General features: G+C 50.1%; 1 protein-coding gene across 6 annotated transcripts in view; it reads left to right on the top strand.

The window, feature by feature from the left end:
- The window catches only part of NTRK3 (neurotrophic receptor tyrosine kinase 3), a 323,228-nt gene that overhangs the window by 172,542 nt on the left and 132,023 nt on the right, over window positions 1-18,663 (top strand). For all 6 annotated transcript variants that reach the window (XM_019726716.3, XM_019726715.3, XM_019726714.3 and 3 more), the window contains exon 12: window positions 11,885-12,073. In XM_019726716.3, the coding sequence (XP_019582275.1) occupies window positions 11,885-12,073 (189 nt within the window). The remainder of the gene's footprint in view (window positions 1-11,884; window positions 12,074-18,663) is intronic.

The raw sequence follows: 18,663 nt of genomic DNA, 5'->3' as shown, positions 1-18,663 counted from the left end.
ACTGGATGAAGAGCTAATCTCTCCTTAGCAGGGTTTAATTCCTTACGCGAATCTCCTTTAGGTTAGTGGATGCATGAGGAAACACGCTTTTGATGAGGGGCCCTAGGACAGTGAGAGGATTTTTATGAATCGATAGGTTTAATAATATAACCCGATCTGAAAATCAGTATAAGAATTAACACCTTAGAAGGGATTGAAGGAATAATGTGCATTTTCAGATTAGATGGTTAGGTCTTTGGCTTTTTTCCTTTGTACTCATCTGGCCCCTGTATCTCTCTTCAGAAAAATAAATGGCTAACTCATTACTATTAGAATCTCGCCGCCCTCATCCGTCTCACCATCCCTTTTTGGGGTATTTGGCTTGAGTGTTCAATATCCTTGATATATTACACTTATGTCTTTTATATGCATTGCCCACGGACATATTTTGTCTGGCAAGATGGAGAAAGGGTGTAATTGTAAAGAAACACAGACCAGTAAGTCTCCTTGAACAGCTGTTTAATGAGCAATAAACTGGTATTACTTTATGCCTGAGTTCCTACCCATTCTTGCCTAGAAGCACATCTGTGCGTGTGCACACAGGATTTCGGCATGTGTATGAGAGTCTGGGGGGAGCATGCATGTGACCTCATTGCTGTGCCCTGTGTGACTAAAGGAGCGTCTTCGAGAACATGGCACCCTGAGTGCTAGCCTGGCCAGCAGAGCCCCTGCAGGGCGCTGGAGGCAGGTGAGGAAACAGGAGCTGGTACTACAGTGTATAAAGCGGGCCTCATGAGGGAAGAGATTGCAGCGCTGACACAGTGTTGTTTCGATTGATTTTGGTGTGCACGTCCCTTCACGTGTAGAAATCATTCGACCCTCAGCACCCTCCCCAATTCCCGCTGCAGCTCTGTTCCAGGGAAATGCTTAGATCATTTTTACAGCGTGTCTGTGAAAGGGATGAGCGAGCCAGCAGATTAATAAGGGCCCCAGCCCATCCGCTGCCCAAGTGTGTGGGGAGAAGAGGCAGCAGCCAAGGTTCAAGGTGTCTCGGAGGTGAAGGTCGCCAAGGAAGCGGAGATGGGATCTTTGGGGCGGGAGGGAAGGCGGGCCCTGTGGGGTGGGGCAAGGGCTGTTTGCAGGCCTGGAGGGTGGTAGGCCTCAAGGCTCAAGTGTTTGCTGGGCTGGGGGTCCTTTTCAGGGCTGCCTTCCTTTCTCTCCTGCTTTTGCTCAGTGTCTCAGTGTCATGTGCCATCCTGCTGTCCTGAGCTCTCCGTAACATGGTTCTCCTCACATGTGCCATCTCTCTTGGTGTATTGTGTGTCCCAGCTGTAGACCTCTTCATGGCCGGGGCTGTTCCTTCTTCCTCTTCCTCCCTAGTACTTAACTAGGGGTCTGGTCCATGAGACAGTATTTGGTGAGCACGTGGGTGGAAATCAGGAACTGAAATGTTGGGTCACTTTTGAGGATTCTGGAACGGGCTTAGTGCTACCCTCCCTGGGAAGTTGGCAAACTCATGAAGTCTCCAAAGAACTTCCATGAAGGGTCCGTGTGGAGGGGAGTACTCCCAGCTTCCAGAAAGGCCATGTTGGATCTTGCTCCCAGCTGGAGAACTGAGATTCACGGCAACCCTTTCCTTTTCTAGAGGATGTGAGTTTGGTGTGAGTTTTTGGTGTGAACTGGCTTGGCAGTTGGAAGAGCCGAGTTCATGGCCGAGCTTCCCCCTGACCGTGTGAAAGGTCACTTTATCATCTCGGAGCCTTAGTTTCTTCACCTGTGAAATGGGGAATGTAGTCCCTATCTCGAGTGTCTCATTGGGTTGCCATGGTGATTGAGTTGATGGATAGGAAAGCACCCTTTGAGCCATAATGTGTCATACAGATCTGAGGAGTTTCCATTGCTGTTACATTATGGGTTTTAATACCTCACATCATGAGATTCCTTCATTCTAAACAGCTCTATGCGCTGTAGCTCTCACTCCCCGCCCTACTTATGGCTCCTGGAAGCCTCATACCTTCCCAGGGAGCATTTTCTAACAAAGGGAAACCTATCTTTTTTTGTCCGACATAAGGCGACAGGATCTGGGTCACACGCAGGGTGAGTTACGTGTGAACCCTCATGATTCTCAGCGCTTGGGAACAGGTTTCAGAGTGGCCTGGAAGAAACCACGGATTGTCATGCTTTCTCTCCAGCTAGACCTTCAGGCCTCATTTCAGATCTTAGATTCAGGGCCATTGTGTTGTAGTTCGGAAGTGTTTTCATCCTCACTGATTTGAGGCCATGTGCTTATGTACCGTGAGGCAGGCAGGGGAGTAATTGAGAATGGACTCCGGAGCGTTCCGGCTCCAGCTGGAATCAGGATGCCGTCTCTTACCAGCTGTGGGACCTTGGGCGGTCTGCCTGACTGCTCTGACTCTAATTATGGAGCCACCTCACCGAGCCACGAGGGGATCCACAGGACAGTGCACAGGGGTGCTTACTGCTTGGCAGACTTTAGCTGTCATTATGGCATTGTGTTTGAGTATATGAAACCTCGCTCTGGAGAAAGAAGCTGGGTTTTGTATAGGCGGCTCTATGCCACGGCTCCACATGTACTTAGAAATACCACCCAGGATTTCCTCCAGACATACCTTGGGTAAGATATTGCCTGGAAAACTGCATGAGGCCCCTACAATTGTGGGAGGCTTTCTAGTTGGGAGGCCCGCTCTCAGCCAGTGCCCATGAGGCCCCAGGTTTCTCCTGAAGAGAGTACTCTTCTCCTTAGCCTCAATTCTTTCTGTCTAACTAGCCATGCCTCACTTGAAAAGGGTCTCACATTGAAACCATCCACAGGTTGAAACCATCAACCAATGGGGTTTTAGATACAGAGTTTCCCACTTGTGCAGTAGGCACTTGGGCTTCGGCCACAGGGATTTAGGTCTCATTCTCTTGGGTGTAGTGTAGAAGTCAGGTTGTGCCATATAGTCTGGTTAATGCAAAAAGGGACATGCGTGAGCGGGTGAGGGCACGGGGACCTCAAGGACTCCACCCGAGAGCACGTAGCGTGCTCTGAATCATGTTTCCTTCCATTTGCCCGAAGTCCCCAAGAGGTTGGGGGGAAAGTTGTGGACAATTCTGTAGATTGAAATAATGCCTCTATTTTGGGGTAGCACTGACTAGTACGCTGGCTAATGCCGAATTTAGAAACGTTGAGACGGGCTATAGTCTGTTTATGGGGGCTCGGGTAAAGGCACCAGCATTTCGTACCCCCGTTGTGTCATATACTCAATTGGAAGGTAATTACTCTCTTCCTGTTCATGCTGGGCTATTCTAAACACGGCCTATAAAGAGTCTGATAACATGGCCTTCTCTCCAGCTGCGTATTCCTACCTTCTCAGGCCCCTTGCTACCTGCCATTCTTACACCTTGGAACTCCTTCATAGACGTGGCCCTTCCAGCTCCAACGTGGTACAGGACTGTGGCTCTCAAGTTCCCTGGAAACACCAGGAGCTCCACTCCTAAATGAAGCCAGTTCTCTTAAATGAGCCTCAAGCAAGTCGAGATTGGGAGTGGGAAGGAGACTGTGGTTGACCCATTATCATTTGTCCCAGTGTCAGAAAAACAACGCTGGAGGGTCCGGCAGCGTGATGCAGCGAAATGAGCCCACCCTCTCAAGTCAGATAGATGTGGGTCTGTCTGCCGTTTATTAATGGTGTGACCTTGGGCGAATTATAAAACCTGGAGCTTTAATTTCCTCACCTGCGTTCTTGGGCTAACAGGACCCACGCGGGCTGTTCTGATGACTGGCCCAGACAAGGGAGGCCGTGCGTTCCCAGCGCTCATCCCGCCTCCCCCTCCTGCACTGTGCTCTCGGGCTGGTTGATCAGCAACATGGTTTTCAATCACCAAGTGATACCTCTGAGCTGTGGATGCAACGAGGTATGGACGGCGCCTTTGGTTCCTGTAAGAGGCTAGTAGGGAATTGGAACCCGAGGATAAAGCTTATCTTTTGGGACATGATTCAGGGAGAGAAGCAGAGAAACAGGGAGGGCATACATTGTTGGGCAGCCTTCAGGAACCAACGTGCCCTGGAGATCACGGTGGCAAAGTCTGTCTGGAAACTGGAGGAGGCAGAGAGGGGAGGGACCAGAGCAGCTGGTCCAGGAGCGGAGACTTGGTGACTTGTCCCAGGGATGCCCTTGGGCACAGCCCACGTTCACTTGGCCTCTGTCCCACATCTGCCAATAAAAATTAAGAAATTGATTTTCTTTTGTTTGCCGCTAAGGACTAGGCTCTTTTTATGAGACAGTAAATGGAATCCCTTAGTGAGCATGGCTGGAGTTTTAATTGTGTTTGTTGTGCTTTCACCTATTCTGTTTTATGAGTTCCCACTCCCAGATTTGTGGGTGTGAAAGCTCTCACCCACCAGGGAGGGACGTGTCAATGTTTGATTTTTATCAGTAGGAAAAAGTGGAGGTTTTTCAAAAATCATTTTCTTAATCTGAAGGTCGGCTTGTTTGTTTCATTCTGACACGTTCAAAAAAAGCATGAGACCCATCCAGGTTTGTTTTCTTTTACTTCCCAAGGCAGACCTCGGGGTGGGGGTCTTTTTCAACAACGGAGGTCTCTGTCTGGCTCTATGTGGAATTAGATTAGATTGGATTAGAGCTCAACTTTGGGTCAGAGAGTTGGGAGGAGGCCTGTTTAGGTGAATCACATCCCTGAGGATAATAACCCCGTTCTTCGCATCAGATGCTTTTGTGAAGATTCATTGAAGATGGTGTGAAACGAGATTAAAGTAACATTGTTAAATTCGAGAGGGCTTCATTCCGTACTAGTCAGCGTGCACTCGGTTATGCTGTGGTAACAAACGGTACCCCTGCTCATCTCAGTGCTTTAAAACAACAAAGCTGTGTTTCGTGCTTGTGCTCCGTATGCACCAAGTGTTGTCTGGAGACCTTGACTCTTACCTGGGACTCACCTGGGACTCAGATTGACAGGGACACGGCCTCCTGCTTCGTAAGTGCCAAGGCAGGAGAAAGCAAATATGGCGAATCACACCAGGATCTTTTTTCAAAATGAGATACAAGTGATATGTAACATTATATTAGTTTCAGGTGTACCACAGGGTGACTCAGTATTTCTACATATTGCAAGATGATCCCCAGAATAAGTCTAATTAACATCTATCCCCTCACATAGTTAACAGGGTCTTTTTTTGCTGGTGATGGATTCTCTTAGCAACTTTCAAATATGCAAGACAATGTTATTCACTATAGCCGTCGTGCTGCACTTTGCATCCCCAGGAATTATTTATTTTCTAACCGGAAGGCTGGACCTCTAGACTCCCTGCCCCCATTCTGCCCACCCCCAGCCCCCACCTCTGGCAGCCACCAGTCTGTTCTCTGTATTTGTGAGTTTCTTTTTCTTTTTCTTCTTTTGTTTTCTTAGAGTCCACATACAAGAGAGATCATGTGGTATTTTTCTTTCTCTGTCTGACGTATTTCACTCAGCATAATGTTTTCAGGTCTAAGTGTGTTGTCACAAGTGGCAGGATCCTCCTTTTTATGGCTGAATAGTTATATAAACCTATACCTATACCTACTGTGTGTCCCCAAAAATAAAACCTAGCCAGACAATTAGCTCTAATGCGTCTTTCGGAGCAAAAATTAATATAAGACCCGGTATTATTTTACTATACTTTAAGACCAGGTCTAATATAATTAATATAATATAAGACTGGGTCTTATATTAATTTTTGCTCTGAAAGACATATTACAGCTGATGGTCTGGCTAGGTCTTACTTCCGGGGAAACAGGGTATACCTGTATCTATCACATCTTCTTTATCCATTCACCTGTCAGGGAACATTTAGGTTGTTTCCGTGTCTTGGCTGTCATAATAATGATGCTGTGAACATGAGGTGAGGGCGATATCTCTTTGCAGAGTGTTTTTGTTTCCTTTGGATATATTTTCGGAAGTGGAATTGCTGGGTCCTAAGGAAGTTCTATTTTTAATTTTTTTGAGGAACCTCCATGCTGTTTTCCATAGTGGCTGCACCAATTTACAATCCCATCAACCATGCATGAAGGTTCCTTTTTCTCCACCTCTTTGGCAATGCTCGTTGTTTGTTGATTTTTTTGATGCTAGTCATTCTGACAAGTGTGAGGTGATATCTCATTGACACACAAAATCTTAGGGCTTCCGTGTGGAAGTGATTCTACCGTGTTTTCCCGAAAATAAAACCTAGCCGGCATCAGCTCTAATGCATCTTTCGGAGCATAAGACCGGATATAATATAATATAATATAATATAATATAATATAATATAATATAATATAATATAATATAATATAATATAATATAATATAATACCAGGTCTTGTATTAATTTTTGTTCCAAAAGATGCAGTAGAGCTGAGGGTCTATCTAGGTCTTATGTTCGGGGAAACACAGTATTGCTTCTGCTCACTTTCCATTAACCAAAGAAAGTGAGGGGCACCGCCTGAGTGCGAGGGGGGCAGAAAACTGCAGTCCCTTCAAGTACCTGGAAACACCTGGTGAAGAGCAGTCACGATGACCACGGCTCTTAGCAGGGTTTTCTGAACTGCTCGTGAGGTGAGATTCCCCCCGCCCTCCCCAACCTTGGAAGGAAATATAGGGGTAAATGAAGAAACATGGAAATGGATGGCCTTAGGATATTACAATTGAGCCATAAATGTTGACCTTGATTGCTCAAAGTTATCTTACCTGGGTTGGTCCAGCCTTGAAAACATTTGCTGAGCTCTTCCTAGGTGCCCAGGTTCAGGGTCTTTGCTTCTTTAATGGACTCATGTAGTCACACCAAGGATGGCAGCCATACCATTGGGAAAATTGGTACTCTGGTGGGAAGAAAAAGAACTTTGCAGATGACTCAGGTTCAAATATAGGCTCCATCACTTCCTGGCAAGTGATTTTTGGAAATCTAAACTATTCGAGGATGTTTTCTAGTTGATCAAATGGGAATAACAGAATTTTTTGAGGATCAAATGAGAAGAGAACAAAATGCCCAGTAATATATCTGGCACATAGGAGGTGTTTAATGTTAGTTTATTTTCCCCCCGCTCTTTTTTTTGTTATAACCGCATCCTTGGGGATCTGAGTCTTTTTTTGTTTTCTTGGAAATTGGAGAAAAACTACTTGTACAGATTGGCTGGGCAAATGCCATAGTGTTGAACCAGTCCGTGACTGGATTTTCTTGGGGCCAGATTTCTGAGAATTGTGAATGCTTTGTAAGTCAGGGAGTTGGTGGAACAGAAGGGGATTCCAGTGACAAGGTGGGACATAAGGGGAAATGATTCCAAGGAGAGCCTCCTGGTCTGAAAGGGGTGGTGCGTGTTTATGTGCAGACGTGTCCCCCGGGAGGCTGCTGCCACGTCCCCTTTCGTGCTGTGCGATGCACCCCCTTGGTCCTCGCCTTGGGTACTGCGGACGGGACCCTGAGTTACCAGAGGCTTCTGCCACGTTCCTGCCGTCCTGGTGGCAGCCTGCTCTCCTGCAGTGGGGACGCCACCGGCCAGGGTCAGCTCTCACTCTCCTGCAGTGAATTTCCATCTTGCATTCTTATCAGAGACAGTCATTCTCTGAGGAAACTGAGTCCCACATCGGAACCAACCATTTATGAAAATCAGAGCCATTCCAGACTCTGCTCTGTTATGTTTTCCCATAGAAGGAGCAGGGAGGGAAAGAGAAAGACTCCAGAAACACAATTTGAATCATCCTGCTGGGCAAGACGCCTGTCGGGGCCACCAAACCTCCTCTGATTACCCAGCAGGTCTTTTACGGTGTGATGGGAAGGACACAACCCACCACGGGTCTGAAAGAGGGGAAGAAAGCACCCGTTTGGGAAGAGAATCACGTGGTGTGTCTTGCAGACCTGTATTCCCTTGGGGGTCTCTCTCAAAAGCTTGATCTTACCAGGAGGACTGCAAGCCTGTTTCTCTGTCTCTGTGTTTATTAGTGCTGCGTAACAAAGTAAGTGTGCCATTAGGAATGGATTAGTGACAGCAGACAGGCCCAGCACAGGTACTGGACAGTGCGTGTATGTTGAGCGCTCAGAGGACAGCAAGCTTGACGCCTCCTCCTGACCTGCCTTAGGCCTTGGCAGCTTCAGGAAAATAGACGCCCCCCCCCCCCAGACAGCTGAGATCCCCCCCATTACTCGTCTCTTCTTCATGTCTTAATACCTTCTTCTCTGTGGTTATTGAGGTGAGAAGACACGCTTCCTCTCCCAGAGGGAGTACAGGTCTGTGGTTTGCTTTCCATGGAGGCAAGAGACGGGAGAACTGGCCAGAGCTAGAAAGGGACATTGCTTCTCAGAGTGCATGCTGCTGTCTCTGTCAGGGGCTCTCAACACCGGCATCTCTGTCCCCACAAGGGGTATTTGGAAATGTGTTGTCTGTTAGGTGGGTAGAATGACTTTGTCCCTTCCACTTTTGTTTTATTAGACTTTATTTTTCAGAGCAGTTTTAGGATCCCAGCAAAACTGAGTGGAAGGTCCAGAGAATTCCCATATGCCCCCTGCCTGCACACGCACAGGCTCTCCAGTATTACATCCTCAGCAGATGGTGCATTTGTTACAGTTGACGTACCTGACCCTGGGTTGTAATGCGTGGGCCCGGGGATGCTGAATACCCTGCCGTGGGCAGCGCAGCCCTCGCCTCGCCCCAGCACCAGCCGCAGCCCTGCTGGTCTCGCCTCACGCAGGGCTCTCCTCTCCTGTCCTGGGGCGTGATGGGGTCGTGTCCCCTCCTTGGCTTTTCTAGGAAGGACTGTGGTTCATGGAAGAGCAGGGGGCCGTGGGGGCCTTGGGAACTGGACAGCAGGAGGTTGAGTGGAGCATTATCTGTCATCTGTCCCAGGGAGTCTGATGAGGTGACCCACTCTTGTCCTCATTCTCAAGGGTCAAGAGGAACATCTTTCCAAAAGGGTCTCAGGAACCTGCAGTCGAAGGCAGCTGCTTGTGTGGAGGGGGAGGCATCAACACTGGTCAGGGGTCCCTGGGAACACGAACTCTTCCCCCCAAGTCTGCACCGCTAGGAAGGCAGTGCTGGGTAACAGTGGCCAGCCCGCTCTGCGGCCAGACTGTCAGTTTGAATTCCAGCGTCACCACCCCTGTGCTTGGGCAGGCCCCTGCTCTGTGCCTCGGTGACCCCCTCTGCGCGATGGGGGAAATAGTGATACCAGCCTCACAGAGGCTTCATAAAGCTCAGGGTGTTACATGTTCAGAGCCTGGTACAGGGAAGCACTCGGCAACACAAAGTACTGTGGTGATGGCGATTTCCCAGGCCACTGTCGTTTGATGCTTTCCTCCACCATTCTATGGACGTTGCTGTCAGCAGCCCCCGTCTCATCGTCAAGCCCAGTGGCCTGTTTTCATGCTTCTCCTACTTGGCCTCTGGATGTGATGCTCTTGAGCGGCTAGAAATTCTCCTCCTTCGACTCATAAGACAGCAGCCGTTTCCGATTCTCTTCTGCTTTCCTAGCCGTGTCCTCTCATCCCCCTGTTCACGCTCCCCTTCCCCGGCCACACGCTGAGTACGGGTGCTCCAGAGCTCTGAAGTCTGCTGTACTTGTGTGTCTGTGACGTCTTCCCAATGACCCCGTCACTTTCTGATTCCTGCTCCTTAGGAAATGTGGCCTCGCCCTCCCACCTGGAAGCTCTTAGCATCTTCTCTTTATGCTCAGGGACCTCCTGGCATTTCATGATTTGTGCCGTGTGTGTGTGTGTGTGTGTGTGTGTGTGTGTGTGTGTGTGTGTAATTGTGCCGAGAACTGGGTAGACAGGTCATTTGGGAAAGTTTTTCATAATTTTTTAAATTTTCCTTTCCATCTTTTCTAGTCTCTCTCTCCCCCTCTCCTCTCTCTGTGCCTCACTGTCTCTCTTCTTTTAATCAGATGTTGGATCTCTGGATGGGGTCTTTAATCTTCTTACCTTTTCCTTCCTGTTTCCCACCTTTCTCCTTTTAGTTCGACTTTCTGGAATATGTGCTTGACTTGCTCTCCCACTCTTCTTTGACTTTCAAGTTTTGGGGGTCATACTTCCCCAGGACTCTTTCTTGCCCTCTGACTGCTCACATTTTAATCATCTTGTGATGCAGTGTCTTCGTTTACCTCCCTGAGGATATTGCTCATGAAAAAAGTCTTCTGCTCTCTGCTTCTCCTGTTTCCTGCAGGTCCCCCATTTCTCTGTGTTGTGCCCTCTCTTTCCTGCTGAAGCTTTGCTGGGGTGTCTGGTGACCCTGACTGTTCCCTCATACTTAGGAATTGAGCACTAGAGAGACAATAAGATCTCACTTGAAGCACACGAGTGGGGCTTGTCTACTATAAGGTTCACTAAGGCATGACCCCAAAGGTCGTCATCTAGAACTCTGTCTTTTAGGAGGCATTCTGTCTCTCCAGAGGAGCGGTCTCTGATCTCCTCAGGGGGATGGCATGAGGTGCAATTGGGGGTGGGGTGGTTGGGTAGGCAGGGTTATTCCTGGTTTCTGTTGTTCTAGGAGCAGGAAGAAGGGGACCAGCCTTGTGCTTTAACCCCAGCCCTGCCCTGAGCCTGTTTTTCCGAACTGGCCTTTTTTTTTTTTTTTTTTTTTTTTTGCAAGGCAAGTGATTTTTGCAGGTATTTGGGCAACCACTTATTGCTACTTTTCCACATGCAGGCAGACCTGTGTCACAGATTGGAATAAGCCTGTCTGTGCTGACAGAGTGGTTCTCCGTTTGCATGTACCAGTCTTCCATTTAGTTCTGCCTCATTGGTGCTTTACCTCGCTATTTGATGGGAAATATTCTCCCCATAAACTTCAGTACGATGTAATGGATTTCTGCAGTGGAAATATTGTTCAAGCCACAAAACCAAGTCACAGCAGGCACTTTGTCTTGGGACCATGGATCTTGTAAAGCAGCCATTTAAAAAGCCAGTTGTATGAAGCCACAGACAGTCACAGCTAATTCACTTTATAGGACTTTTATTTGTATGTATGGGAGAATCACACCACCCAACAGAATCATTGCTTTACGGGACTCCAGCATTAAATATCTGTTAGCTTGTGTTTGTAAATCACCTGATTTACTGGATTTCTTCTTCGGGTTAGAAAATGGTGGAGTTGGGGTTGGTGAAGATTCAGGTGACGCTCTTCGAAGGCATTGGGCAGTACGGAGCTTTCTAGAGTGGCCCAACTGCCGGGAGACCACTAGTGGTGCAGCCTCAGTGCGGTCACTTGTCCGAGCTCGCTTGGGCTAGATCCAGGCCCACGCTGGCTCATCCCCCACGCCTGGGCCAGGAAGGGTTGATAGCAGAGACCAAGGAGGTCATACTCCTGCAGGAATCTGAGGGCCACTCTGGGAAGGTTCTCAGCCTCCAAGGCCCTAGTCAGAGGTTTGAGGTCTCAGGTGTACATGGGAATCGCATGAATATGCTTTGAATCGGGGTACCCAGGTTGGACCCCCAGACAATGGAATCAGGGTCTTTGGGGTGAGACCCAGCAGCGGCAGTTAGACGAAGGGAGAACAGACAGGGTACACACTACTGCTAGGTCCTGTTTTTTTGTTTAATCCTGTTGCTGCTACATAAGCAAAGAAACATATTTAAAATGTTTATTATTTTGAACTAATTTGGATTGTGGGAGGGGAGTGAAAATAAGTCATCTCATAGTCATTTCTGTTTATTCTTTTATTTTCATGGTGTGATGGGGTAGATTTTTCTCTCTCTTCATGAAAGAGAAGCCGAGGGTGATTCTCAGAGTTCAGAATCCAGACATCTGGGGATATTCTTCCAACGGATTTTGCTCCTATGGAAAATATGGTGGCAAAAGCAGTGGCAGGGTCTGTGGTCGGGGCTGGGCGCTGGCGACGTGGCCTCACCAGGGTCCTGTGTGTCCCGCTGTTTGCAGGTCCCGTGGCTGTCATCAGCGGTGAGGAGGACTCTGCCAGCCCGCTGCACCATATCAACCACGGCGTCACCACGCCGTCGTCGCTGGACGCTGGGCCGGACACAGTGGTCATCGGCATGACCCGCATCCCGGTCATTGAGAACCCGCAGTACTTCCGTCAGGGACACAACTGCCACAAGCCAGACACATGTGAGTACTGGGGGAGAATGTTGTCCCTTCTGAGGGGGGGGATGGTGGAGGGGGGGTGGCGATAGACCATGTAGCTGGGGTTCTGGAACCTTCTGGGTGACCTACCACCTGCTAACCTCCCACTCTCTATGAGACCCTCCCTGTTCGTCTCAGAACTTGAAGGATAGCCCGGGCGAGAGGACTGCATTGGGCAGAGCTCCCGGGCAGAGAGGGTGGGCGCAGCCTGGAGGCGGGAGGCCCAGCCACACAGGGAGAAGTGCCCCGGTGACACGGGGCACAGACAGGGCTGGTCGTCTCTGTGGACCTGGCCTACGCACTGAGGCAGCATAACCGGCCTCTGTCCAGATGGCAGCCCCTGAGGTCCTCAGACTCTCCACGCAAGCCTCCACGGGAGGGAAGGGGATGAGGGTGGTGGGCACCATTTGAATGGAAACACACCCCCCCGCTGCCCCCCCCCCCAGCTCCCCGAAGTGTGTGCTTGCTGAGAATCTGGTCGTGGCCCCAGCACTAGGACCCCTCACCTCCCGCTGCAGGACGTCCTCACATCACAGGGCTCGGGGCGTCTGTTTCATCCTGTCTCTCCCCTTCTGTTGGTTCCAGCCCCTCTCTTTGTATTTGTGCTGAGCTCTGCTAGGGCTTCTCCAGATCCGAGAGGCCCTGTGGCTTGGACCTCCAACCAGCCGGTGATCTCCTTGCTGTGTCCCCAGGTTCAGTGTAAGCCCACCAACCCCGGTGCACAGCCTCCCCCCGCCCACTGCCCCGCCCCTGCCCCTCCACCAAATGTCAGCTACTTCGGAAAGTGCCGTAGAGCTGGAAGGGACAGACAGATGGCTAGGTTAAGACCTCATCTTACCGACAGGACAACCGAGGTTCTGGGGGCTATAGGTTTCCCTTCTCTGCCCCCACGTTTCTGCCCGCCAGTTCTCTTGATGTCTCGCTGGTCCCAGGGTCGGCCTAGGAAGAAGTACGTCCCTCTGCTCTTGCTGCCCCAGCTGAGCTCTCTGTGCTTGGGCCGCACTCTCTGTAGCTCACAGAACGGTCGCTGTTCCCACTGGTCAGTCTTACAGTAGAGTGGGCATTTGCCCACCTCATCGGTCTTTGCTTCTGCTTTTCTGGTTCTGATTTCAGTGAGGATTCATGCCCACAGTGGGAGGAACTGGGCTTAAGTGGGAAGAAGGTCAGCATTTGCCTCTCGACCTTGGGTGTCCCCCAGGATCTGTCTCAGGGCTTATCGGATGCCCCCCGTCAGTGTCGGTTAGAGGAAGAACAGGCCGGGCAAGGGCAGAAAGACACCTGTGCTTCAGATAAAGCCTGGGGCACACCGTGCAAAGAATGGCTCTTGCCTCAGGGCAGGTCCATCCTGGACTGCCCTGGCGTGGCTGGGAGGAAAGCCTTTCGGTGACGGTGGCACAGCTCGGTCTCTGGCCGGGTTTTCTGGGTGGTGTTGGTCTTTGAACAGAGACTTTGGCGTTGCTGTGTTGAGTGTACACTTGATTCTCGTCATTCGCGATAGTCACGTTCTGTCAAGTCAGCGTGGACATTGAATGAATACATAACCTGCTGTACGTGTGCTTTAAAGGCATCTTATTCCATTAGATGTGCTGGGTCAGTACCATTGCACTCGGCCAACGGCACTGTAGTCAAAAGCCTGAACGAAGCTGATCTGACACCCGTGTCTTACCGATCACACGCATTTTTTTCCCGTAGCCTTCTTCCTCGTAGGAAGACTAGCACCTTCGCACGATGCTTGGGGGCCATTTTAAGTAGTGAAATCACCAGCAAAAAGCACACACACACACACACACACACAAAAGTGGCACCGAATGGACCACAGGAAGGACACACGTTGACAGCGTGCGATTCAGCCTCAGTTGGGCGGGTGCGTGTTGGGTGATTCACATTTTTTACCACTCCTCGCCTGCTTCTGAATGACCGTGAAAAATACTGCCAGTATCAGTTTGGGGATTACACGTAAACTTTAGCGAGCAGGCGGATTCGTAAATACAGAATCCGGGACTCCTGGGGATGGACCGTGTGCCTTTCGGGGATGCTCTGGGCTCCTGGTGTGGAGCACAAGCTGTGGGTCATGTCTGTGCTCCCGGGAGCTCGACACCAGGCTGTCAGCACACCTGCCGGTGGGGGGAGTCCGCCATGGGGGAAGGAAGTTTCCTCTGGGCCATTGGAATTAGTGGGAGCCCTGGAGAGAGTTGTGGGATCTGAGAGTCCTCGTGTCAGGACCCAGCGCCCAGGCAAGGAGCTTCTTTCTGCCCTTGAAGGCTTACGGAGGAACAGTCTTCCTTGTGTAACTCTGCAGGGCTGTGATTCCAAGGGGCCTTCCCAAGGGTCCAGACAGGACTTCTGAGCAAAGGCGGCAGGTCGTGGAGATGAGGGCAAGCGGCTTTATTGACGAACTTGAAGGAACAGGGAAACAAACAGTACCTTATGGGAGAAAAGTCCTGAGATGGCCCCAGGCTGTCAGACACCTCTGATCTGAGGGGCCCTGGCCTTCTCAGGAAACGCTACGTTTTGTCCTGTCATTGGACAGCCGATGGCTCTTAATTGTTTTCAGAAAACACGCGTGGCCATGACAAGCCGTGTGCAGAAGCCTTGTAACCAGATTTGGCTCCTCCGTGGCCGCCTCCCCCAGCCGGGGAGACAGAGCCCTGGCCCTCCCTGCCCGAGATTTACAGGCCAAGAGGCTGCAGGTCTCTGATTACAGAGGCTTCATCAGCCCAGGGAAGTGGCTCCGCAAGACACATCCCGGTCTGTGATGAGACACTACCATAAATAATTAAAACCTCACATGCTGTGGCCGGTAAATAAGCAGAGAACGTTTATGAAGCTGCAGATCAGGCAGGATCCCTCCTTTGGGGGGGTGGCAAGGCACGGGGTGAAGGGAGGAGCTGTGCTCATAGTGTGGGTCTCCCATCTGATTCCTTTCTTGTCCGTTTCAGATTGGTGGTTACCAGAGGGGACGGGGTCTGGGGTTGGGCAAAAGGGGTGAAGGGGGTCAATTGTATGGTGACGGCTGGTAACTAGAATAATTGTGTGATCACTTTGTAGGGCAACAAATGTCGAATTACGATGTTGTCTACCTGAAACTAATAGTACATTATATACCAGGTGCACCTCACTAAGAAACGTGTAACATGGGGAGAAATTCCAAGGTGCTGCCTGACTTTCGGCATCATTCCCCCATGTGCCCCAGTGATGAATTTAGCCCAGAAACACGTTTCTTTGCCTACATGTGCTTGTCATAAATGGCGTGCCCTTTCGGACCAGAGGGATTAGAATGCTGCTTCTCACTGGCTATCTGTCTTCGATCTGGTCCCTGGCACTTTCCGTAGTGTGCAAGGATATTTAGAGTTCACCCTACTGCACTCCCTTGTCAGATGCTTGCCTCCCTGCGCCTACGTTCCCAGCAGTGCTCTGCACTTGGTATTGACTTTATGCTGAGCTTATTCAGCCTTTCCAGGGATTCTGAAAGAGCTGAATAAAGATGCTCCAACTGGGGGACGTGTATGGAATCTGGAGCCTCATGAGGCCCCTACATTATTTATTTAAAGTCCCCTGGTTCTCAAAAGCATCAGGAAATGGATATATCCCTCCTGTCACACAGCCAATTTGGGGTTAGATGCTACAGAATGAGACACCAAGAGACCGGTCTAGGTGAGTCCCTGGGGAGAACTGGGAGGTATTTGTAGCAACGTTGGGCCCTCGGTTGCCTTTGTCACCCTTGCGACAGCCCTGGGCTGCATAGTTGTGCATATGCCGGGGCTGGGCCGCTGGCTGCTATCTTCCCAGTCTTGTGCTTTGGCCCTTTCCCATGAGTCAATTGGAAGGCTACTTGGCTCTGTGTATGGCCCTGGGTTTCTCTGTTCATCCTCTTTTCCAAAACATAGAAGAAAGCTTCACTTCTTGGTCGAGAGAGCAGAGGCCATCTGAGGAACTAACCTGTCCTTGGGTCAGGACTTTGCCTTTATTTACAGGTTTTCCCTGGGAGGAAATGGTGCCCCCAGCCTCCCAGAGTCAGCCCTCAACACCTTCTCCCTCTGATCTCTGCCCCTGCCCGTGGGGCTGCAGATGGGGGCCTGTCCCAATCCTGGTCACCCCGTCCTTTCCTCCCCTTGCTCCTGCCTCTCACCACCAAACCCCTCCTAGTTCCCTGTCCTGCAGCTCCGTTTGTCTTTTCACAGTGGCAGGAACTCCTGAGCTCTCCTTCCCTGATCTCTGTGCAAAACTTGACCATATTCCTGTGAGTCTCTTCTCGTTCACATCCAAGCCACTCACCCTGTGCTGGTTTTTCTCCCTTTCATCTATTCAATAACTATTTATTGAGGGTTTGTGTCAGGCCTTCTCTTAGGCTCTGGAATCATCAGGGAACAAGAAATGCGAGGTCCCTACCCTCAGGGGTTTTCTCTGAGATGCAGGATGGCACCCTCTGCTGCCTTGAGACCCTCATGTTTTCTACTTTGATTTATCTGCTGATGAGTCACCAGCCTTTATCCCTAGTCCCTCTTTCCAGGTCTCCGATCCCACACCTCCAACTGCTGCCTTAATGTAATTCCTGCAGGAAACGCCCCTCTCCCCTCCCCACATCACCCCCACACCCTTCCTTCCTTTCTGCACCCTATTTATCTTACCACATCTGGCTCCTTTCCAGCCTCTTCCTGGGCCCATGTTACTCAGGTGACATTTCCCTGCTGGTAACCCATGGCTTAGAGGAAATGCCGTGTACTTGTCTTGAATGACTTTGAGTCGAATCTTAGCTCATCCTTCTCCAATGTGTGTGTCTTGTTTCCCACACCGGACTTTGCGCTTATTCCAAAAGTCGCTCTTATGGTCATAATTCTTCATTTTCTATAGAAAACACAGCGGGGGACTAGGTTAAGAGAAGATACCAACTAACGGTGTATCCGATGACACCCGCTGAGCGTGTCTTCACCTGTAGCTCAGCTTGACCTCATGCAAGCCAGCTGTGGAGGAATGAGGACAGCTTGGTTGTTTCTCAGCACCTTGCTTTTCTGTTTCTAGGATGAGGACGGCTCTGTGGACAGGCTCTTCAGGGTTGGGAACCCCAGGAGAACCTTGGCTGACGGTCCCTATAGTCAGGAGGCTGGGTCAGCCTTGGTCTAGCTGTTGGCACTTATCCTGCTGTCTGATTTATGGAATCAAGTCGCCAAGGGACTGTGGTTGTCTTTAGATAAGGGATTCCTTGGCCTTAAGGAATGGGGTTAAGTGTGGGGACAGAGCCAGGAGTGCAGTTTCCAGGCTCTCAGCCTCATGTGGAAAGGTGCTCACTCGGGTAGTAAATGGCCATCAACTGTGATTGGATGGCCATCAGCTGTGGCTAGTTGACTGTCAGCTGTAACCAGTGAGCCATTGGCTACTAATATAACTGCCGTGGCTATGCTAGCAGCAAATGGGGGCTAGCAAGAGCGGATTGCAGTTAGCAAGTGGGGTTGGTTGGCAGAGAGAAGTGGACGGCACGTTGCGAACAGTGTGGCTCCTGCTTCCTGTGTCTCCAACCCAGCCGCCAGCGAGACTATCGTGCTATGACTCCCCTATCTATGGCTCCGTGGGTGTTCCTTTTTGGCCTCACCATGTCCTGCGTTCTTATGTGGAGAATGGGAGCTGAGACCCCGCAGGCTGCCCCGCACGACATTAAGTTAGATTTTTTTTTTTGAGCAGGTTTAGGTTTACAGAAAAATTGAGCGAAAGCACAGAGAATTCCCATCTACCCCCTCCTGTTCCCCCCAAACACAATGTCCCATCTTACTAACATCATACGTTAGTGGGGTACACCTGTTAGAGTTGATGAGCCAGTATCCATGTTATTATTAACTAAAGCCCATCGTTTACAGTAGGGTTCACTCTTTGTGTTGTACAGGCTGTGGGTTTTGGCTGGAGCACCGTGTCGTTTTTCCAACACTACGGTATCACACAGAGTAGTTTCACTGCCCTAAAGATCCTCTATGGCCCACCCATTCGTCCCCTCCCTCCCCGACCCCTGGCCACTACTGGTCTTTGACTGTCTCTGCGGTTTTGCCTTTTCCACATGTCATGTAGTTAGAATCCCATAGTGTGTAGCTTTTTCAGATTGGCGTCTTTCATTTAGCGATATGCATTTTCAGTTCTCCCATGTCTTGTTGTGGCTTGAGAGCTTTTTTCTTTTTATTTGACTAATACTCCGTCGTATGGATGTGCCACAGTTTGTTCTCTAGTCAACTGTGGAAGGCCAGTGTGCTTGTTTCCAAGTGCTGCCATAACAAAGGGCCACAAACTGGATGGTTTCAAACAACAGAAATGTATCACGTCCGTTCTAGAGGCTAGAAGTCTAAATGAAAGTGCCAATGGCCACACTCCCTCTGAAACATGTAGGGGGCACCTTCTTCCCCTCTTCCCAGTGATGTGGGTGGTATCCCTTAGCTTGCAGCCACATGGCTCCAATTCTCTGTCCTCACATGGTGCCCTCCCTGTGGGTCTGTCTTCACATGGCTGTCTTCTTGTAATAACACCAGGCACGTGGGATTAGGTGCGGACCCTACTCCAGTACGACCTCATCTTGACTTAACTGGTTACATCTGCAG

The sequence above is a fragment of the Rhinolophus sinicus genome, chromosome 13 (genome assembly GCF_057876585.1).
Source record: "Rhinolophus sinicus isolate RSI-liver-muscle chromosome 13, RSI-T2T, whole genome shotgun sequence".
In the NCBI taxonomy this organism is placed as follows: domain Eukaryota; kingdom Metazoa; phylum Chordata; class Mammalia; order Chiroptera; family Rhinolophidae; genus Rhinolophus; species Rhinolophus sinicus.
The sequence above is the reverse complement of the archived record's forward strand: the minus strand, read 5'-3'. Positions and strand labels throughout refer to the sequence as shown.